At 42.7% G+C, this 23,066-nt stretch overlaps 1 protein-coding gene across 3 annotated transcripts in view; it reads right to left on the bottom strand.

Moving 5' to 3' along the window:
* Positions 1 to 23,066, bottom strand: part of UBAP2 (ubiquitin associated protein 2) — a 119,781-nt gene that overhangs the window by 80,994 nt on the left and 15,721 nt on the right. For all 3 annotated transcript variants that reach the window (XM_086630046.1, XM_086630045.1, XM_086630044.1), the window contains exons 2-4: positions 10,197 to 10,336; positions 5,267 to 5,344; positions 3,395 to 3,505 (exon numbers count right to left, since the gene is read on the bottom strand). In XM_086630046.1, the coding sequence (XP_086486172.1) occupies positions 3,395 to 3,505; positions 5,267 to 5,344; positions 10,197 to 10,295 (288 nt within the window). In that variant the 5' untranslated portion in view covers positions 10,296 to 10,336. The remainder of the gene's footprint in view (positions 1 to 3,394; positions 3,506 to 5,266; positions 5,345 to 10,196; positions 10,337 to 23,066) is intronic.

The raw sequence follows: 23,066 nt of genomic DNA on the forward strand, positions 1-23,066 counted from the left end.
TAAAAGGACAACTATGAAAGCATCGCATCCATACTTTCCCACAATGTAAGTTCAAGGAAAGCCTTGAGAAGTTGGGCATGTCCTTCAAGATAGAAGACGGTGCTATCTCTGGGCATGGGAATCCATCAGAGACTATCAAAGATGCCTGCTTCTGTAAGGGAGCTAACTGATTACGATTTCAGTTGAGGATGCCTGAGGCAACCCAAATAACAGTTGTCAGCCTGACCTTCGAAAATAAGTGACAGAAGCCTTCTGTGCTAGCCTGATCTGAGACGGGAAGAAGAAGAATCTGAAAGATCCCTTTCATTCTAAATTCAGAGGTTTAGGAAGTAAAACATGGTCAGGCATAAAATGGATCCTATGCCTGTAGAAAGTTAAATGAATAGAAGTCTTGGGCAAAGAAAATGCCTTTCTCTACTCTCGTCCATAAGCCTCTATCTACCCAAAGCCAGACTGTCACAATTGTTTCAAGTGAAAAGTCTTCATAAAGACTAATAGTCACACAGCAAAAAGCCTTAAAGATCACAGCATCTAAAAAAAATAATAAAAGAAAGACAAAGCTGGCAGAGTACTAAAGAAATTATAAACAGACATTCTAGCTATCACTCCTTGCTCTTCTAATTCCTCAAATTGGATAGACACATCTTATTCCAAATGAGGTAAAACCAACTTCTAGTTCATCAAAGCAGAGTAAATCTAGAAAAAGAGATTTGGAAATCTGACTTCAGAACTACTAGCACCTTTGCTTCCAAGCTTACCTCAAATCCATGGTTAACTGTCCTGGAGTATAACGGCCTTAAAACAAACCCTTCAAGTTGGAGGCCCATGAACTTCCATAAAGAAGAAAAATTTCTTCATGCTCTGATGATGAGGACCCTTCAATTAATATTCCTTCCTCTTTGAGCCCTAAGTTCTCTGTATTTGTTTCTGAGTTGCATTTTGTCTACAGAGAGCAGTGAGTTCAGAGGGACTTGTCAAAAGAGCAGAACATGCGGATATGTTGCTTCCAATTGATAAATGAGCTCAGAAAGTTTCTTCTATGCCACAATAACAATTTGCTAAAGTAAGAAAGCATTTAAGATTCTCTATCAACCAGAACACTATTTGCAACTAAAAAATTGCAAATACGAGAAGTATGAGAGAATACAAAAACAGCACCTTACCAAGACAGATTTAATCAAAGTAAGACACCCTCCTCCACTCCAAACTTGTCCACTCACTCAGTATTATATACTGTGTTTCAGATGACCTTAACTCTTACAAATGAAAAGGATGGATGTCATGGTTTGATGTGGAGGGGGGGTGGTTCTGGTGGCAGGAGAGGGGTTTTGCTCCCTGCGACCTCCCCGGTTTTGGAACCGGGTTAGGCTTAGTTCTGGCCACCAGATCAGACTGCCATCCCCCTCGGGATTGAGCCAATAGGGCGCCTCTGCGAATTGCCCTATTTAAGTCAGGACAAAGGAACCGGAAAAGGTGCTTCGCCCAGGATCGAGCAGAGAAGGGAGGAGGGCACTGCCCCCGCTCCCTGGCTCCCTGCTGGGCAGCTGCCTGCGTCGGGCCGGCGCCGCCCACGGAGAATGGCGGCGGCGGAGCCAGCTGGGGAACTCGGGGGCACCCCACTCCCGGGGTGCCAACTGGGCTGGGTTCACCTGGAGAGGACTGAGATCTAAGAGAAACAGCTGCATCGACAGCAGGTCAGTGAGGATGGAGCGGGAGGAGGTGCCGGAGCCGAGTTTCCCCTGTGGCTGATGGTGAGATAGCAGGCTGCCCCCCTGCAACCAGGACGGCCTCGGTGGAGCAGAGACCCACTCGCAGCTCGTGGGGAGAAGATGCCTGAGCCTGAGGATGGTTGTGTTGGGGTGCACGACAAGGCAGAGAGGCATCTGGAGTCTGCGTGACGACCCACGCCGGAGCGAGTGGCTACAGCTCCCTAAGTACCCGAGACTGTGGTAAAGCCCACACCGGAGCAATCTGTGGGGAGGATTGTTTCCAGTGGGCTGGACTCACGCTGGAGAAGTTTATGGATTTTTCCTCGTGGGTAGGGGATCCATTGGAGCAGGGGAAAAGGGTGTAAGGACTCCTTCTCCTTTAAGAAAGAAGCAGCAGTAACAGCACGGAATGAACTGACCTGCACTCCCCCAGTCCCTGCCCCCTGTGCTGCTGGGGGGAGGAGGTAGAGCCGGGAGGAAAAGGAAAGGGGGGGGGGGAAGGTGTCGGTTTTAAGATCTGGTTTTGTTTCTTTCTGTCCTCTCAAGTAATCGGTTTTTGTTTCCCTTTGTCCTTCTAAGTAATCATTAATAAACTGTTTTGCTTTGAGAAAAGCTCTGCCTGTTTTGCCCAGGACCATGGTTGGTGGGTGCTCCCTCTGTTCTTGTCTCAACCCTCAGTCCCTTTGTTTTTTTTTTTCTCTCCTCTCTACTTTACTGGAGAAGGAGAGACTGTGTGAGTTTTAGTTGCTGGTTTACAGCCTAAAACCACGGCAATGGAGAAAAGAGAGTCTCCTCAGTCAGAACGGTATGTGTCTTAGATTTAGGGTGTATGGGGGGCAAGTTTCCTCATTAACCATAAGCCAGAGCACACATCCTGACAAATCACAGGAAATACTCAATGTTCAGAGTTATGAAAGGAAGTCCGGGTTTCTGTCTCTATTTAGACGAGATGGAATCTAGTTTACTGCCTCAGATATACTGTAAGAAGTCCCTCCAACTGCAGCACAACCTATGTTCCTGATACCTCCTGGGACAAAAAAACTGCTCTGTGCAACATTATAAATGACATTATTTGCTGTTATATACACATTGTTCAGCCTCCTCCTCCTGTTTTTCAATGAAGTCATGCAAATAAGCAACACAGTGAAAGAAGCAACTATGTCCTGTATCCCCTTCTGCCATCAGTAGTGCCGTCAGTGTAACTTTCAGATGTGGAAACCTCCTCCAACTTCAACAGTGGCAATGCACGCCTACAGAATTTGCACAACTTAGAACATATGCCTGCCCTTTAGGTTTATAAAGGTTGCCCCTTGTGGCAAACACTTAGTCTCAGGTCTCAGAGTTGTGGAGATGCTACTGAGTAACTACAAATATTGCAGCAAAACACAGGCTCATATCTGACAGGGCACTGAGTTCTGCTGCAGAGTTAAAATTGCTTTATGTAAACGAAAGCCAGAGGACTCTGCAAGAGACAAGCTGAACATCCACAACATTTTCAAGGCTCAGCCTACTCCAAGGCATGCATGCAGTAAAGAAGTTGCCCTGGGCTCCATTTCCTTCAAAAGAATTTCAATGGAGACATGGAAATTGAAAGCTTCCGAAATACAACTTTCCCAATCACCTCTTAGAAATAAGAAAGGCGCAGCAAACCGAAAGGGAAGTTTAATATGAAAGTAAAACCTTACCGTGTCTGAACTTCCTTCCAGCAGTATGTTGATTGCTCTGTTCACATCCCCATTACAATCATGTAGTGCCACTATGCACTCATCCTGGTTTTTCCCCGTCACTTCCATAAGCTGGCAGTAAAAGTCAGACATGTTAAAATATCCAAATTATCATCAGAAGAAAATAAGAGTTAGTACCATCACAGATTTCAAGAAAGTGCATAGCGACTGTGTCAGGGCAAATTAAACTCCTAAATAAAGGTATCTGCATATTATAGGCCTGCTTGGGATTCAGACCAGACACAGGATGAAACACAAACTAAAAGGTAAACAAGAAAGCAGACTTTTACTTTTTTTTTCCTTTAACTTTATCCTTGTGGCAAATGATGTCACTCTAGAGACAGCAGTATCTGACAGTAAAGACAAGGATAGCTCCAGTATCACCTTCTCTCCCTCGCTACCAAACATCTCCCTCTTTAACCCACTGCATGAGAACAGACATAAGGTAAACCATGGCAAAGAATAGATCTATCTGGAAAAACATCCAGACTAAGAAAAAGGTTATTTTTCAGCCAGATTAGCTCCCTCGATCCATTTCAGCATAACACCACACAAAAGGCAAAAGTGACGTCTGCTTAAGGAGACTTAGTATTGAATTACGCTCTGTGGACCTGCGATGCATATCCTGAAGGAGTGTGGGATGGAAACAATCACACTGTCATGGGACATCCAGCAATTTCATCCGAAGCAAAAAACCCCTACCTGAGCTAGAAATACATATGCACATAAATAAATATATATGTAAAATATTGGAGATTTCCTATGCAGAATTTAATTTTATCCTTCCCACTAGGAGAGCTACAGGCACTACTGATGAGGGTCCTTCAGAAAGTACAAGACTTAACTTCTGGCACAGAACGATATCCACAGCACAACAGGGACCTGGATTCTCAGCACTGCTCAAATTAATGGTCACAGTTTTAATCTGGTAATGGAAACTCAAGCATCTACACCTGAAACTCAGCATGGTAGAGGAAATGATGTGAGATTTCATTTCCACCATGTAATTCTATCATCCTAATGCATACACAGATCTAGGAAGTCAGATTTTTTTATATATATTTTTTAAAAAATAACACCTCAATTCACCTTTAAGCTATGACTAGATTTTACTTTTCCTGAAAAACAGCCAAGATGTTAGAAAATACAGCTTACACAGGCAACGTATTTTTCCCCATGTGCCTGTACAGGAAGACAAGTTGAATGCACTCTTTATTCCAACAATCATTAAGCATCAGGACCATGCTAAAGAGATACAGCCTGGAAGAGAGATCAGCACAGATGAGTTTTAGCTTAAAGGCTTGTCTACAAAGGAAAATACACTGGTGTAACTACACGGGCAGAGTTACGCTGCCACATAATTTCTTGTAAACAGACTTTACAGTGCAGTAAGAGCACTTTTTCCTAGTTAAACTAGGAAGGAAGGACTCTTTACATTAGTGATGGGTGATAGAACAAGAGGAAATGGACATAAGCTTAGTCAGGGGAGATTCAGGTTGGATGTTAAAAAGTATTTCTTCTCTGAAAGGGTTGTCAGCCACTGGAATAGGCTGCCCAGGGAGGTGGTTGAGTCCCCATCCCTGGCTGTGTTTAAGAATAGGGTGGATGATCTACTTGAGGATATGGTTTAATGGGGATTAGGGATGGTTGGACTCGATGATCTCTAAGGTCTTTTCCAACCTAGAAATCTATGAATCTATGAATCTATGAACTTACGTCCTTCTGAAAAAGGTTTCATCTAAATTAGAAACAGATGCTCTAGCTCCAAAATGTAAGCCAGCTTTGGAGCACTTTATTGCAAGGTACAAAGACTCTGTGCCGTGAGAAACGTACTTGTTTCACTTTATCTTCAAAGTCTGCGTCGTTCTTATCATAGATCATCTGAGCAAGGCGAATCTGTTCTGCTGTGGCCTGAAAAATGCAAACATCCCATAAAGTATACAAAAGGTAACAATGTATTTTTTAAAAGTGTCTCCCAGTTTCGTCTCTTTTTTTTTTCCCCCACCAGATTCTCAAAGACAACATACACAACAAGCACAGAGGAGCTATGGGGAAGGGATTAACATCTCCCCATGCCTATTTTGTAGTTAAAAAGTTAGCTGGGACAGAATTCGACATGTTTTCATGTGTTTGAACAACAGTTAAAGGTCACCACATAGACAAGACAATCATATGATAAAACAGAATTCACCACAGAAGCCAATGCGTTCACATTACTTTTATTTTAGTATCTACCACTCCGAAGTTAGAGCTTTATCATAACAAACTGGCAACAGTATTTCTAAATTAACCACATCTCTGATGATTCCTGCTTGCATCACCTTCCACAACCCTCCCAACAACAACGTGACCTTGTAGTATCAGGGGCACTTAAAAAGAGGCTGAGTCATGCCTGAAGATTTTGATGGTGAACAGCTGCTCTTATGTTCTTTATAAGCCAATACTGGTTTCTCGAAACTGCCAAAGATCTGACTATTCATGAAATATTTGGTGCTCCTGTAACATTCCCGGACCACGAATCCATGCTGGCAACTTCTCCAAAAGCTGAAAGACTAAAATGGATGGATGCAGTAAAGTGCCCTGAACTGACATCAGCTACGGCTGCTCCAGGGAGAAAGCATTTCGAGAACACTAATGTCTCACCATACAGGCCACTTCACGTATGCCATTTGCAGTCTACCTGAACTGCACGCCAATGAAAACACCAAAGATAACTCTGTGCTACATGATCCTGGAGATAACTTGATTTCTGCTCAAGCAGAAGACGCTTCCATTTCATGTTAGAGAAGGCTGATATTGAAGAGAGCCAGGACCCAAAATGTGAGCTGATGTGCTGCGGAAGACAACTTCTTCCAGAAGGGGACCAGCTCATCCACCGAAATTCTTGGCGGGAAGGATTCATCCGGGGCAGCTGGCTGAATCTCACCTTTTGGAGTCTCACTTCACAGGACACTCACATGAAATTCTGTGCCTCCTAAGTTCAGACCTAATCAGCCTCAAAGTGCTTTGCTTTTGGAGTTTACCACAAATACAAGCTCTAGAGGAGGTAGCCAAGTGTAAATGCTGAGAGGAGTCTAAAAATTACTCCACCGTACATCAGCAGCTGCTTATTTTCTGAGAAGTTACTGCAGCTGTCCCAGCTCCTTGAGGAAAGCGGTATCTGCTACGCTCAGAGGCAACGTTCCAAGACAATTAGCGTTTGTAACAGAGTTAAGTACTGTGTGCCACGTCGCATTTTCCAAGTGTCATGCTGACAGCTTCATACGTCAGTCGGCAACACGGAGGAGAGCCTGCTCTGCAATTCCCTGTGCCAGCCCTGGTGCCGCCCGCCATGAAAGCCTCCCAGTCACTGCAGTGCTCTGCGTGAAGGAGCTCGCTCTTGGCATCTGCTGAGACCTCAGCACAGAGCAAAACAAAACCTGCTGGTTTCAGGAATTACGCTTTGTTGATCCATCTTCTCACTCAGACTTCAGCCTCCTCAGGCCCACTGCAACTTTTAAGCTAGTGAAGAGATTTCCTTTAAAGATATCCAGAGTAAAAACATTCAGACAATGCAACTTCTGTAGAGACATGACCAGAAACAGGAAGCCATTAAGATTCAGTTTTTCCATACACCAAGCTTTTTTCAAGTCCACATTAGAAGACAAAAATATACCAATTTTATAACAGTATGAAGTGTCTAACGGTATCTTCAGTTTTCCTGTGTAAGCAGAGAGCTTAGAAACACAAGCAGGTGCAATACTGCTAATATGTATGCCAGCGGATTACACCCAGGTGGAATTGAAGATTCGGAAGAAAAAAATAACAATAAGAACCCACAAGATGTGTCTACTACACAAATACCAAATCATTGTCACAAAAAGTTTTGGTTTTACCCCTAGAGAGTGGTGGTTGTTTATTTTTAAGGCACCATCATTACAAGTAACTGTGTAGTATCCTATAAAAGAGTATAACTGACTTTTAATTGTGACTATGAGAACAGTAGCATTCTAAGACAGCTAAAACTTTACTCACCCTTAAAAGATAAATTATCTTTGTGGTGTAACAGACTGAAGGAAACCTTTAACTAACAACTTCAAACTAACAGAAAACAGAAGCGTGCAAATCACAAAATTAAGTGACAGAAATAGGGCTAGATCTTATAATAACATGGTATATTTATTATCTAGAAACAATGCAAAAGAACTGCAATGTAATTTCTTAAATAAGTTAATTTATGATCAATGTGATACAAGAATGAAATGTCCATTTGGGAAAGCAACATTACTCTACATTCAGAAAAATTAACCACTGGTGACTACACTGTAAAACCCTGTTGATCTGTAGAACCTGACTAAGCAGGAAGGTCCATCTCATATCTAAACAACAAAAAATGGTACATTAGAACATAATTGCTGTATGTCAAATAACCATCTTTTCCACTGAATTGATCAAATCAGTATCTATGTCTCAGTTTCAGCTGGGACAGAGTTAGTTCTTCTTTTCAGCAGCCAGAAGAGCTCTGTTTTGGTTTTAGTCTGAGATTCATTAGGAGAAGAACGCCGACAGTGCACTGACGTTTACAGATGGCACTGAGGTCTCAAGGACTTTTCAGCTGCCGTGTTCTTGCCAGTGTGCAGGAGCACAACAGCATGAGGGAGAGCATGGCCGGCACAAAGGGTTCACAACTGCCCTTATGATTTGTACTTAGACTTAGGATTGAGGGCCAAACTGGCCAATGAAGTATTCCATGTCATGCAGCGTCATGCCCAGTATAAAAATGAGGGTCAGCTGGAAAGAAGGGCCTTTGCTCTTCCTGGGCTCTCACACTCCAAGTGCTCTCTCTCGCTCTATTTTTGGGCCTCTTGCTCATCCGGGATTGCGGTGTCAGGACTTACCTGTTTTGGATCATTAGTCCAGGACAAGATGGGCCTTGGACAAGGGGTGGTGAGCAACTACAATGTGCATCTCTTGTTTGTATATATATTTATCAATTGTACATATATGTACATGTATTAGTAGCAGTAGTATTAAATTGTTCTTAACCCACGGGTCTCTTCCCCTTTTCCCCCTTAATTCCCTCCCCCATCCCCTGGGGTGGGGAGGGTTAGCAAGCGGCTGTGTGGAGTCTCGTTGCCAGCCGGCCTAAACCACGACAATCTACCAGGCCAGAAGTAGAATAAGCTGACAAAAAGCAGAAAAAGGTCTGTAAGACTTAATGCTTAAAATCAATGAATCACATAGGCTGCAAAGGTCTTCTGGTGATACTCAGTGCAGACTCCCACTGAGAGCATGTCCCGCCAGGGGAGCTGCTTGGGGCCAGACAAAGATCCCACCACCTCTCTAATCCATGACTATGTTCATGGTGAACGTTTTTTTTTTTCCTTTTAACAGCTGGAATTTCCAGTGTCCCAACTTCTGCCATTGTCTCTCTGAGAAGAGTCTGGCTTCACCTTTTCTATACCCTTTCATGACGAATCCCTGGAAGCGTTCAAGGCCAGACTGGATGAGGCTTTGGGCAAGCTGGTGTAGTGGAGGGTTTCCCTGCCCATGGCAGGGGGATTGGAACTAGATGATCTTTGAGATCCCTTTCAACCCTAGCCATTCTATGATTCTATGAATCTGAAGAGAAGATAGGACCTTGCCTTGCCTTCTTGGGGCTGAAGAAATCCAGTTCCCCGTGCCAACCCTCATTCATCTCGTGCTCCAGTCTCTCAGCCACCTTTACAGCACTTCACTGGACTCACTCCCATCTGCCAATGTCTGTCTTGTGCCAGGGAACCCAAAACTGGGGAGAGTGCTCCACTGCTGTTTTGCAAATGTCAAAAAAGGGGAAAAGACCACTTCTGTCAACCTGCTTGCTACACTCCTGCAGCTTACTTCTTATGAAGTAAAACCAAGTTCAAGTTGATCTGTTGAAAGTCACTTTCTAAATCCACCCATTAGCATGAATCACCACTACACAAAGCACTGCAGTGCAAGGAGATGATAAGGGCTTGAGCTCATGTAATTAATACTATACAAGACAGAACAAGAGCCCCTCCATGTTGAAGATCAGTCTAGAAAACAATAAAAGTCACAATTTCCCAGGGGAGCACCTCTAGATTGAAGCACTCTCTGTCAGCAGAAAACTGAGGCAATCCTTGAATTGAGTCCAACTCTGAGAAGTACCTGACAAGAGAAAACGAGTTGCCAGGAGCAGCCTCTGTAACCCAGACAAGCACACAACTACTCTGCTGCTGAGAATCAAGACAACGGGGTAAGAGCTTAATTTCAATCTCGCAGATACTCAAAATAATTTTACTTTGCCAGTGGACGGCCACCTTCTCTTTATGAGGACAATGCACAAGAACTTTAGGATTGGGGACTTATAGACGTGATGAATCATGCTGTAGAACACAGTATGCATCTAATGAAGCTTTTCCCACCCACCCAAATTCCTCTACCGACCAGAAATCTTCCAGCATCATGAGGCTGGAATATGGAAAAGCTGAGATCTGAAGACACTGAGGTCACAGGACAGAAATTCTGACACAGGTATAGGCATAGAATTCCTCACTGACGGGAAATCTTGAAGAACACAAAGCTTCTTTACAGGCAAGAAGACAAGAACAACTTAATGCTGTGCTAGATTACTGAGCAATTAAAGCAAGATACCAAACACACTCTTCCAAAACAGATTATTTTCCCTCCATCTTTTCTCAGTTTTTACTGACTCATGGAAGAAATACACATCATTACATGCTCGCTTTCAACTTAAAGAAGATTATACAGTAGCACGTACCTGTACTACTTGTTTCTGTGGTTGTGTTGGCTGTGTGGTTGAAATCTGCGTTTTGTCCCGAGTGCCCCGGGTACGTTCACTGCCCACCGAAGTCATCATATACAGTATATACAAAACAACGTATGTACAAAATAGAAAATCTGAAAGGAAAGAGGGAAAAAAAAAACCACAAACACATGAGTTAAGGCAGGGTACTGATTGAATACCCAGATAATATACAAATGCAGTAGCTTGAACTCTTCCTGCCTTTACCACGAACTCTAAACAGAGACTCCTGAGAAAGCAGCTTTAATACACTATCGTTGGATTTATCACAGCCTTTACAGTAAAAGGGCAAATGCAGTGGATAAAAAGCGTTTTTGTTAGCTGATTAGGATCTGTCTAGGTCTGTACTTCCCAGAAGACATCTAAATCTCAAAGCTTTTTCCAGTTACTTAACATACAGAATTTTCTACCAGCTACTCTGCTGAAGTTTCAGCTCCAGCTGTATCACTCCTTAAATTTCTGTAATACCTGCTGTCTTGTTTTGATGCCTGGAATTTAACCTCCCTCATACCCACTTTGCTAATGCAAAAATCACATTCACAAACCAGGCAGTTGCTCTCTTCCCTATCATCAAACCGCTTTCCTGCACATTTACAGAGGTCACGGCCAATGCCCACTGTAATTCTTACCTCTTATTTATAAAAGTGGTGATGCTTGCCTTTAAATCCAGCCTCTATAGCCAGTATTTTGTTTTGTTCTCTCTAATACTTATAGAAGTTATTCACAAAACTACCTATTACCCTGCTTTAAATACACCTTTGTTCTATGGCAACAAAGAAACCCAAAAGAAAACCCAAATCCCACAGACACATCACTGCTATTTCGTTGGTGGCAGTCAGCTTTCACTCCCATTCATCCACTAGCATTAAAATTATTCGGAAACAATAAATTTATTATTCCCCCTGTGTTTGTATAGCATCAATTATAGGCTAATTGATGAGAGTGGTTTATAGTAGCTAACTGGAAACAGATCTCTCAACTGTTTAGAATGGTCACAGTCAACTGCCTGGTTTCTGTCCCCGTGGCACTGGAAAGTAAAACTGCAAATTTAGGGATCAACCTCCAAGTGGTGCACCTGGGCAGAGGGAGAGATGCAAACAGGCAGCGAAGCACTTTTACTGCAGCCCCCAAGTACGAACGTGTCTCAGCACACAACTTCTCAGGGCAGCAGCCTGGGTGCGAGCTGGCTGTCACCGAGTTCAAAGCACAGCAGTGCTCAGATGGAAACTGAGCAAACTGCCTTGATGGAATGGACAAAGATGTGTTCGATACCCGACTGCTCGCTGGCACTCACGAGCAATGGGAACTCCCCAATAAAGCTGCAATGAGATGCTTCAGTTTAAACATTGATTGACAGGCTTAGCAGCCTCATCTAGAATCAAAAAGACAATTAACCCCATTATCATCTAAATCTTTTCTTCACTTTAGAAATACATTTTTCTTGGCCGTAACTGAACCTCGACATTGAATTTCTTTATGTGCTACTTAAAGCATTCAATAAAGTCTGAGAGAAAGTGTATTTCCATGAACTCTTACATATTTAACAAGAAAAGGCCTGCCTTTACCAGGAACTGACTGTCGTATGAGCTGAACTGGAACACCGTGTTTCTCCAGCTTGATGAAAATATTCACCAAAGCTAATCTGTCTCCCAGTCTCTTAAGGCAGTCTAATTTTGTTGCCTTCCAAGCTCCAGAACACACAGGCCTTCAGAGCACTGCGCTTGACAACCTAAAAGCCAGGTATCGTCAGAACAGCGGTTATTCAAGCTCCTGACAACATGTTCCATGGAAAGCAAACTATTAAGTAGACCTGGAGACACTCCGAACAGTAAGTTCAACCCTTATCGCCGACTATCTCATCGTAGCTGCCCACTGGTATTTTAAACACGTTACGGACAGTCTTTGGCTGAGTTTGTAGAAGAAATTACTTCTGCTCTTTGTGCTAAAATCTGGTTTATAAGCTTTGATGACTAGACTGCCAACATCTAAAAACTAACTCTATATACACAAATAACAACCTTCAGGTTGTTTGGTTTTTGTGGTGTTTTTTTACCAGGGTTTTTTTGGGGGGTTTTTTTAATCAGTCAGCTCATCACGATTTGAACCTAGCACAATGCGCAATGAAGAAAAGCCCTGAACAGAGAACACGACAACGAGCACTAACCACTCTGAGAGACAAGATAATAGTTTCAAATATGATTGTCTGGAATTAGCCCATTGTGATTTAAGATACGTTGAGAAATTTTAACTCCATTGGGTCTCAATTTGTTCATTGTTTCTGAATTAACATCATATTTACACAGATTCTGGTACCTAGAAATCTTACATCATGTTTATACAGATTTTGGTACATAGAAATCTTGACGTATATTTCACTGCTATTTTCTCTAATTTCACCAAAGCTACTCAAAATATCGGGATCCATGTTTCAGACACGATGGCTGTACACACACAATAAAACAAGGAGTCTTACATTTGTTTGTAAAGCATACACTGAACTACAGCCTACACTTCTGATAGACAGGCAACCTACGGTACCCGAAGAGGACTGTGTCTTTTCTCTCTCTTCTAACATGTATTTTACAGTATCTCTGTGCCAAAGCTGTTTAAGCCATGTCTGTTTTTCATGATAAAAGGACACTTTCAGGAAAAAGGCAGGCACACAAACGTTTGAAACACTGCAGAGGGATGAAGGAGCACAGGAAGCCCAGCCTGCCGGTGAGAACAGAGCCAAACAACCTGAATGGTATGACGGGATCTTTAAAGAAGATCCTCATCTTGCCGACTTTGTGGCCCATGAGCAGCACAATTTGGCAACAGGTCTCAGTAGAAAACCAGCAAAGGTGAGAGCCTCTTCCTGGCAGCAGTATGGACTTGCATTTGCTTCAGAAAAGCGTGGAAACACACCCTCAACTTGACGTTCCCCATCAAGCCAACACAGACATAGAATCATAGAATGGTTAGGGCTGGAAGGGACCTTCAAAGGTCATCTAGTCCAACCCCCCTGCAAGGAACAGGGATATCTCCAACTAGATCAGGTTGCTCAGGGCCTTGTCCAACCTGGCCTTGAACGTCTCCAGGGATGGAGCATCCACCACGTCTCTGGGCAACCTGTTCCAGTGTTCTACCACATACTATAATGCATTTCAGACACAATCCAGTCTTCTCAAAAGCACACTGGCAGCTTGGTATAAAGAGAGCTTTCAAAATAAAGCTATTTTATTTCCCCTTAGCTGGCTCCCATTTTCTACAGGCAGCATCCAGACACAGCAACCAGCCCAGCCCCAGCACACACGAGGAGCAGTTGAAGGGCCCAGCTCCACCACCAGCAGGGTACTGACCAGGGAAACATCACACCTCCCTGGCACAGACATGCCTTCACTACACTGGGCTGAAGCTTCGCACCCTACCACACCTACTTTAAAGTACCAAAGCAGAAGGCAGGCAGATAGCCACTGCCTTCAAATTACCACAGTGACTACAATTTCAAGTGTTAAGTGGGATATTATTAATTAATAAGACAGGGCTGAACACGAACATTTCCTTGCTCACAAAGCGGCTTCTTATTCTCTCCAATTTCTTATATTAAGTCTGTTTGGCAGGCTGTTGTCATAGCAATGAGCAGGATATCACAAACTGATGAGCTTAATTTTAACTACAGATCAAATGAGGAAAGAAGATTTGAGACTGGGAGGAATGCAACCCTTAATTAAAATCAGTTTGATAAAGATCAAAAAAATATTCAGACGAGTAGATGTTTCAGTTTCCATGTCAGGGTCTGGTTCAGTGCAAAAGTCCCTCATCAGCAGATAACACTTGACCTTGTAAACACACTGCAACACAAGTAAGCAGCCAAGACAACTGCATTTTGAAGAAATAAATACAAATTAAATGAAACAAAACATCCAGAGCACCAGCAAAAAAGGAGATTGGACTTTCCAAAACTGTGGGTAAAGAAAGTGGTCATACTTTCTTTCACGACAATAAAAAACAAAAACCAAACCAAACAAGATTGCTGTGAATCTTTTTTTCACTGATGTAATCTAGTCCCTCCAGACAAAGGCTATCTTTACTTCTACTTTAAAAACAAACAAAACACCCCAAACAAAACAAAACAAAAAAAAAAAAACAGCTTGATCAGTACTTAAGAAAATTGTTCAAGTACATTTAGCTTCTCAAGGACTAAGGAATTCAAATTTCAGCACTTCCTCATAAAGCAAATAACTAGACTTAAAAACCGAAAGTAAAACAAGCATTTAAGAGGAAAACCACCCCAAATCTCAATGTTCTGTTTTACTGTTTCCGTCTGTACAGCAAGTTTAGCCCAAGGACCTACACTACAACAGTAGATACAGTATTGTGTAACGAGCTGTCACTAGACTGGTTTCCAAAAGCAGTACCTAAGCACTGGTACCTCAACACTCAACTTTCCTAAACAGACCAAATCCCACTCCATCCCGAAGTCTCCATGCCATAAGTCTTATTCAACACATTTAGTTGTGGTTGTGCTCTGGATTTTAGAAGCAAAAGAGGAAGGCAAAGAATGAAAGAGTAATTAAATGCATGTCAACACAAAAAGCAGGTTTTTAAAGCTATCATAATTATAGAATCAAAGAATGGTTTGGGTTGGAAGGGACCTCAAAGATCATCTAGTTCCAATCCCCTGCCATGGGCAGGGACACCTTCCACTACACCAAGTTGCTCAAAGCCTCATCCAACCTGGTCTGAACGCTTCCAGGAATGGGGCATAATGCTTTCTTTGATCATTTTGTGCAACTTCCCTTCAGCAAGAAATCTAGTCCTTTTAGACTCAAAGAAGTCAGAAAAGCTAGAGATATACAGAATACAAATCGACTTGACAGGGTGGCAAGCCCCATGAGACACAGTGAATCTATTACTGAACTTCCAGGAACAAACCACGCACAGCAATGGCATCTGACTTTCAAGAATCCTTCTGAAGTTAAATTTTCACTTCCATCAACTGAAGAAAACATTTGCAGTTTCAATTCTTTTCCTGAGGCAGCCTCAAGAAAGTTATCTTCTTGACTCTCTGGACAAGGAGCTTTGATAAAGAACACTCTGGAGAAATCTCTGTGAACACCTTAAAAGTGTGATTTCCTTTTTATACTCCGATCACAAAGCTACTCAGTCAAGGATTTATCACAATGACAGAGCTTGGAAAAGACTACAGGACACTGCCTCATGATGGCATGACTACTGTACATGAACAGCGAGTCTAGATTTTACTGCTACAGCAGTAGCATGACAAGAGCATGAAGAATAAGAGCAGAGGGAAAAAATTATGTCTGCAAAACCGGTGACATGCAATGCATGTCACTCAAGTGCTGTTGTCCTAAGAATCTCTCTACCTTTGTTGCTTGAAAGGGGAAGAGTTTGCAAGAGTCAAATGTTTCTCAAGAGCAGTGCTGTTATTCAGTGTCTTATACTGCCTCAAGCCAACAATACTGAGCTTATGGATTCTGGGAGGATTCATGTCTCACCTTACAGTCTTCTACGGTAAACAGGAAGAATACTGATGGCCAGCAGTAGACCCGCATCACCATCAGAACACCACAGGGAAGAGAAATTGTACGACCTCTATGCTCTTATGTTCTACCAAAAAAAGAGGACTACTGGGAGTGGCCAGAGTACCAGCACAAACATACGAACTAACACATACACTTCCAGTTGTGCTGGCAAAGTGTACTGAATAAAAAAGTGAATGCTCTTACCCACCTTCCTTAAAACCCACTGAGTTGTTAGTTGAGATTATTATTCTGCCAAGTCAATCTATAACTAGCTACAGAAATAAATAATTTCTCATTACCACCAAAAAAAAAAGTTCATTTCAAGGATTGGTATTCCCAAGGAAATGGCATATACAGGAAGAAAAAGAAATATACAAACAAGCCTTACAAATAAAAGAAAAGATAACATTGTTTTCAAAGAGAAAGTGCTCATCCTCAAAAGACTGGAGTAAGGCAAAGGCCAGTCACTTATCCAGAACCCCTCAAAAGCATGGTGCAGAAAGGTGGCTGAATAGGTCATATTTTCCACTGGTAGAGGAGGTTTTAATCATGACAGTTAAGAAATACCATTAACATTATTTTTAAAAAATCTTCTATCTCAGAATATCTGATCATTGCTATTATCCTAGTGTCTCTGCCTAACAGACGTGGTTTACGTTTTAGTATATACTGGCGATTATCCCAGCTTTAATCAAAGTCTGCCAACCACACCCAATAAATATCCAGTGAACTTGCCCTCATAATCTCTATAAATATTCAAACTTCAGAGGCAACAAGTGCCTTTATTCATACAGAAATTGCTGAAGGAGTAATTCAATTTTCCCAAATTCAACTTTCACTGGTATTAAAAAACAAAACAAACAAACAAAAAAAACCCAGACAATTGCATTAAAATCAGAGAAGCCTAACTGACTTCCACCTAGGGCTTTATCTTTCACACAAACAAGGCAATCTTCAGACTGCTAAAAACCTGGCTAGCAAAACCCACCCAGCTCTGCTGCTGTCAGAAGACAACACTCCTGAGGGATTCTGGACCATAAAAAGGAAGTTAATGCCGTAGAAGATTCAGAGGACTTGACCTTATGTTTCAGACATCACTATCTACAAAGTCACTGCTCTCATCTTTTGCTTCCTTTCTGCAAGGAGAATGTCATTTTAGATAACAACCACTTGGACTTCCACGTGCAAAAAGAATAAAGTCCTGCTCCCTGTCCTAACTAATTATAAGCCCCATGTTCACAAGACCTGCAAGATGCACTAGTTACCAGCACTTACCATTGACTGTACTGAAACTTTAAGTAACAGAAACCCAGTTAGAATAACTGTGTATCCATGTCTACCTAAGCACCAGTCTCAGAACTATCACAACTAGAGGATCTTACTAGATCACAACACAGACCAGATCACAGTTGTTGCCAGGAACTAGACACAAAGGAGAAAAAAAAAAAAAAAAAAAAAAAGGCTGCACTGCTCCACATGTAAATATAATATATAGAAAACGGGAATTGTCTTTGAGAAGTAGCAATCATGGAGATCCTGTGAGGAAGGAGCAACAAGTTCACTTTTGAAGTATGTTTCTCTGCTCAGAAATATTTTAAGAAAAGCTCTGGCCTGTCCTGATATTCTAAGACCTGAAGGAAAAAATTAAATACACATTCCTGTCATTTCTGATGGAAGGATCTCATTTCTTGCTCTCTGTCACAGTAAAGGCTTTTCTTATGCGAACCCTCTCTAAAAGCTACCAAAGTAAAAGAGACCATATATTCCCATCACTGACCACACCATATGCTGTCCTGAACTGTCAACTGGCTCAGTATGTCAGGCTGGGAAGCATACAGAGACCACAGTGGCTCAGATGTGGTTCCTGGTGCCTGCACAGCCATGCACACACACTCTGCTTCCTCTTGCTACAGGAGGAAAGAAACACCTTCTCTCCGAGTTCCCTGCTCTCTTATTTTCTAGTCAAAGGAGACACAAGAAAATACTACCCAAGCCAATACACGGTATCCTCCTGGTTATTCTCTCTCTGCTACATTCAGTGGTGAAGAACCACCAGTACTGCAAACCTCCTCTTCATACCTGTTTCTCTGGGTTCACCTCCCCCCCAAAAAGGAACAGTCAACAAAGAAAAACAGAAGGTCCTCGGTGTTTTCCCTCCCAAAGTTTCCTGAGTAGCATCCAGTGAAAGGGCACTACAGTGTCTACAACTTCCAACAAAGCAGCAGCTAGCAGAACTACCACCTACCTCCCCCCTGCAACAAATACTCAGATTGAATTATACACTGCGTTAACTAGGAGGCTTGTAAAAAACATGAACTAGTACTTCACAAAAGGAAAGGTTTATTGCAGCTGAGGAAAAAAACTGAACTAGCAGGTTTCTCAGGGTTGAAAATCATTACCCTCTGCGGCCAGAACTAACACAGCCTTCCTAAAGTCACACGCAAGTGGAGGACAGCTGAGCAGAGTTTGGGATTAAAAAAAAAACACGACTAGAGTTTTAGTTCCCATATGGGGTCTGGCTGTGTATTCATTCAAAGTTCAACCCGTAGTGCAGGTAGAACTCAAACAGTTTATTCCATTAAAATCAAGTTTCAGCTCACACCTAACACCACACAACTGCAAGCTGTCACCAAAAACGGCATTGCTCCTCCCCTACTCCTTAACCACATAACACTGCTACTTACCTTCAATGAGACTAACGATCGTGCAGCTGCAAAGGGAGTGGGTTCAGTGAGCTGAACCCCAAGCAAACTCAACCCTCTAAAACAAAACAGTGTGTCAGTTGAAGGAGCTTATCCAGTGGAAAACTATGTGGCTATACAACTGATGAATCTGACACAAAGGACACAGATGGAGCTCAGGGGGAAAGGGTAAACTTGCATTTCAGCACCATTGTAACACAGGTAAAACGTGAGGCTTCACATTCCGTTTTCCTAGCATCCAATATAACAAGACTTGATCCTGGTCAGGCTCTCTGCATGCCACAAAAAAAAAAAAAAAAAAAAAAAAAAGAACCACAAAAACAAACCCATCTTGTAGGAATTTTAAAAAATAAAAAACTCCTGGGAAGGGACTGTGCCAGCAGAGTGACCTTGAATATATCACTGTCTTAAAGCATATATCTTTTGATCAGCAGTGGGAAAAAAGAGACTTGTATCACCTTTACTGAGGAATACAACTTAATGCTCAGCCTCTCAGACACCTGTTAGGGTTCAGTAACTTGCAGCAAAGAATACACTAAAAAAAATTCAGAGGTGCTTCTACCCAAACAAAAGGAGGGTACAATCAACATTAGGACAGACAAACATAGTTCATAGTAATCAAGAATACGGTCCTTTCCTCCAGCCACAGAAGTATCTGGCTACATTCAGTTTTGGTTATTAAACTAGTGACTCAAACTACCCTAAAGCAATTTAGCCACCAAAAGCAATCTTTACTGATTTTATACACACAACTAAATACTTGTTGCTTTTGCTGGTCACCTTTAAATTTCACTTTTACAGAAATAATACACTTAAAAATCCACCCTTCCCCTATCAAAAGCCTCACCTTCAGAAGGCTTGCATCCTCTGTAAGCTCAGGAAAACTCACAGCAGTTCCTTCGAGGGGCAAAGGAGGGAACCCAGACAGACTTGTCTGGGAAGATAAGGATGGGTAACTTGCAAGCCCTTCAGATGGTTCCCTCCATCAAAAAAAAAAAAAAAAAAAAAATCAAAAGGCAAAGCCTCTGCAGACTGTAATAATTTGCACAGCCTTCCAGTCTATCCGAGCTGATCTCAAGGGTCAGCTAGAAGCCCAGGTAAGCTCAGGGCACACACACACAGGCATACATAGCTGTAGGGGAGGAAACAGCTGCAGAGTATGAGTTAAACCAGTTGTAGATATTTTCTTCAAAGAATACACATAAGTACATATGATCCCATGTCCACTTGAGTTAAGCTATCAATACTAGAAGGAAAAAAAATATTTAATTAGCCAAAGCATCCCAGATAAGACTAAGGAACATCACTAAAGCTGCGCAGCACAGATGACCTTCCTGTATTAACTGTGACCGACTTGTTTCGAAACGACTATTCCCCATACCTCTGGTGATAAGTCAGCAGGACACTTTCAAAACAGTTAAGCTTGGGCTAAGCCAGTACATACATCACCAGCTACAACCATATACCAAGGTCCCTTCAGGTTTGCGCATAGGCCATAGCACCAACTGTTAAGACACAACAGTTAAAAAAAAAATTCAGGGGGTCATCCCCCTATCAGTCATTACCATTACAATCAACAGCTGGCTTCACCCACAAGATGAGTAATTCATAGAATGATTTGGGTTGGAAGGGACCTCAAAGATCATGTACTTCCAACCCCCTGCCATGGGCAGGGACACCCTCCACTACACCATGTTGCTCAAAGCCTCATCCAATGTGGCCTTGAATACTTCCAGGGATGGGGCAGCCACAATTTCTCTGGGCAACCTGTTCCAGTGCCTCACCACCCTCAGAGTGAAAAATTTCTTCATGCAACAGCAAAAACAGGAGAAAAAAAAAGCCGTTAAAGAATGGAAAAAAACTTTAAAAAAAAACTTATTAGGAAAGTTAATCCAGAGTAAACCAGTAACAGAACAATAAAAAGATGCTGAATCGTAACAGGAGCAGGAAAAGACAAGTACTGGAAACTGCCAGCTTTGGCTGTTGAACTGTAGCCACACATACTTCAGCAATTTGCTCTGATGTAACACCCCATATCTAAACAGCCCCTAAAATTAATTGCTGTTTACACAGAAAAGCAAACCCCGTAGGAAGATCCAAGTTGAAACCCAGGTACTCTAAACGACAGAAGGAAATAGCTAACAGCAGCCAGGAGCCGGGCTGCCAGGACAATACCCAGAAGGGGGAATTCACTTTGACCAGGGTTCTTGTAAACAAGGTGGCACACAGGAAGCATCAGAAACCTCAATGCCAGATCACCAGCACTCTCCCTGCCCCCTTCAGCTCCCTCCCGTGTCACTGAATGGCACTCTCCTGGAACAGCTTCCAAAGGAATTCTTTGAATAGAAACACATACAAGCAACAGGACTAAAAATAGTCAAGCAAGAGCAGAGACATTTGTTACGTTCCTACACTGGTGGAAACACGCTCAACCGCATCAAAAAAACGGGCACCTACGTACTTCACAGTAGAACTGACAATGAGGAACAAAGCAGAAAGTGCCACCACAAAAAAAAAAAAGTTTTGGAGAAGAGGATTAATTCAGACTCGTGAACACACATTACCACACGAAACAAAAAGCAACGGTTAAATCACAAGCCACAAATGCTATAAAAGCAAATGCACTACGTAATTAGTATGGCCGTATCTATAAAATATGCTAAAAACCTCATGATACCAGAACTCTTTTATTCTAACTTCACAGCTTTGGGAGCAACACCAAAGAGCACAGGTATCATTCCTGCACCTGTACAGAGACCTACTCCTTGAAGTAGATAACACGGGAAGATGACTAGTACGGACCACCACTTGTGATATGCTCACATATTCGGAAAACCAAAGAAAACCAGGAGTCTTCCTGAAAACACTTTTAAACAAAGCAAGATATTCTAGAACATCTTTCTAAAGTTTTCCCTCAGATGATGATATATCTCAAGGTTCATCTTAGGCAAAAGGAGAATCCACCAAAATAAAAACCTAAGTTTTTCACTGTCACACAAATGACTGAACATAAAGTTCCAGAAGAGGAAAAGAAACAATCGTGTATAAGGATTACTAAAGGTTTCCTTCCTTCACAATCTTATGCTTTTACTATGCCCAAAATCTTGATGAAAACTCATGGACATTTGGGTAAGTTCAGCTTTCCAAAGCGAAGCACTGCGAGAAGCTGAGTCCTTTTTCAAACTTACTGCCATGTGCTGAGACACGAGCAGCCATGGAAACAGCGCCAAGAACTGATAGCCGAAGGATATCACTCTTCCTTCTCCACCAAATTTGAACTGCTCTTCCGACGGTCACGACCATTGTTAGCATTTTGTCTACCTTTAAACATGGTAGCTTTTATTAGTTTCCTTTGATACTAATCCTTATCTTGACCTGCTTCAGTCAGAAAACTTGGGTTTACCCCAAGCTTTCCCACATGATTTTGGGCACCACTTTCCTCACAAACACAACTTCTCGACCTGGTGTCAGGTGTAAATATATTTACTCTTGTTCTGCCACTTTAGAAGTTTACATGAGGTCAGGTCAATCAGATCTGCACCAAAACAATACCAAACTACTAAAACAGAGGACTAAGAATTTGATGGATGGACCACTCGGTTAATAAGGAATTGGCTGGATGGTCACACTCAAAGAGTTGTGGTCAACGGTTCAATGTCCACGTGGAGACCAGTGACGAGTGGCTTTCTCAGGGGTCAGTACTGGGGCCAGTGCTATTTAACATCTTTGTTGGAGACATGAAGAGTGGGATCGAGTGCACCCTCAGCAAGTTTGCAGATGACACCGAGCTGTGTGGTGTTGTGGACACGCTGGAGGGAAGGGATGCCATCCAGGGACCTTGAAAGGCTGGAGAGGTGGGCCTGTGAGAACCTCCTGAAGTTCAACAAGGCCAAGTGCAAGGTCCTGCACGTGGGTCGGGGCAATGCCAAGCACAAGTAGAGGCTGGGCGGAGAATGGATTGAGAGCAGCCCTGAGGAAAAAGACTTGGGAGTGTTGGTGGATGAGAAGCTCAACATGAGCTGGCAATGTGCACTGGCAGCCCAGAAAGCCAACCATATCCTGGGCTGCATCCAAAGAAGCACAGCCAGCAGGTGGAGGGAGGTGATTCTGCCCCTCTACTCTGCTCTCGTGAGACCCCACCTGGCATACTGCGTTCAGCTCTGGAGTCCCCAACATAAGAAGGACATGGAGCTGCTGGAGCAGGTCCAGAGGAGGGCCACAAAGATGATCAGAGGGCTGGAACACCTGTGCTATGAAGACAGGCTGAGAGAGTTGGGGCTGTTCAGCCTGGAGAAGAGAAGGTTCCACACAGATCTTCTAGCAGCCTTCCAGTACTTAAAGAGGGCCTACAGGAAAGCTGGAGACAGACTTTTTACAAGGGCATGTAGTGACAGGACAAGGGGTATTGGCTTTAAACTGAAAGAGGGGAGATTTAGATTAGGTATAAGGAAGAAATTCTTGACTCTGAGGTTGGTGAGGCACTGGACGAGGCTGCACAGAGGAGTTGTGGATGCCCCATCCCTGGAGGTCTTCAGGTCGGGTTGGAGGAGGCTTTGAGCAACGTGGTGTAGTGGAACGCGTCCGAGCTCATGGTA

Source organism: Tauraco erythrolophus, chromosome Z (assembly GCF_009769465.1).
Source record: "Tauraco erythrolophus isolate bTauEry1 chromosome Z, bTauEry1.pri, whole genome shotgun sequence".
Taxonomy (NCBI): Eukaryota; Metazoa; Chordata; class Aves; order Musophagiformes; family Musophagidae; genus Tauraco; species Tauraco erythrolophus.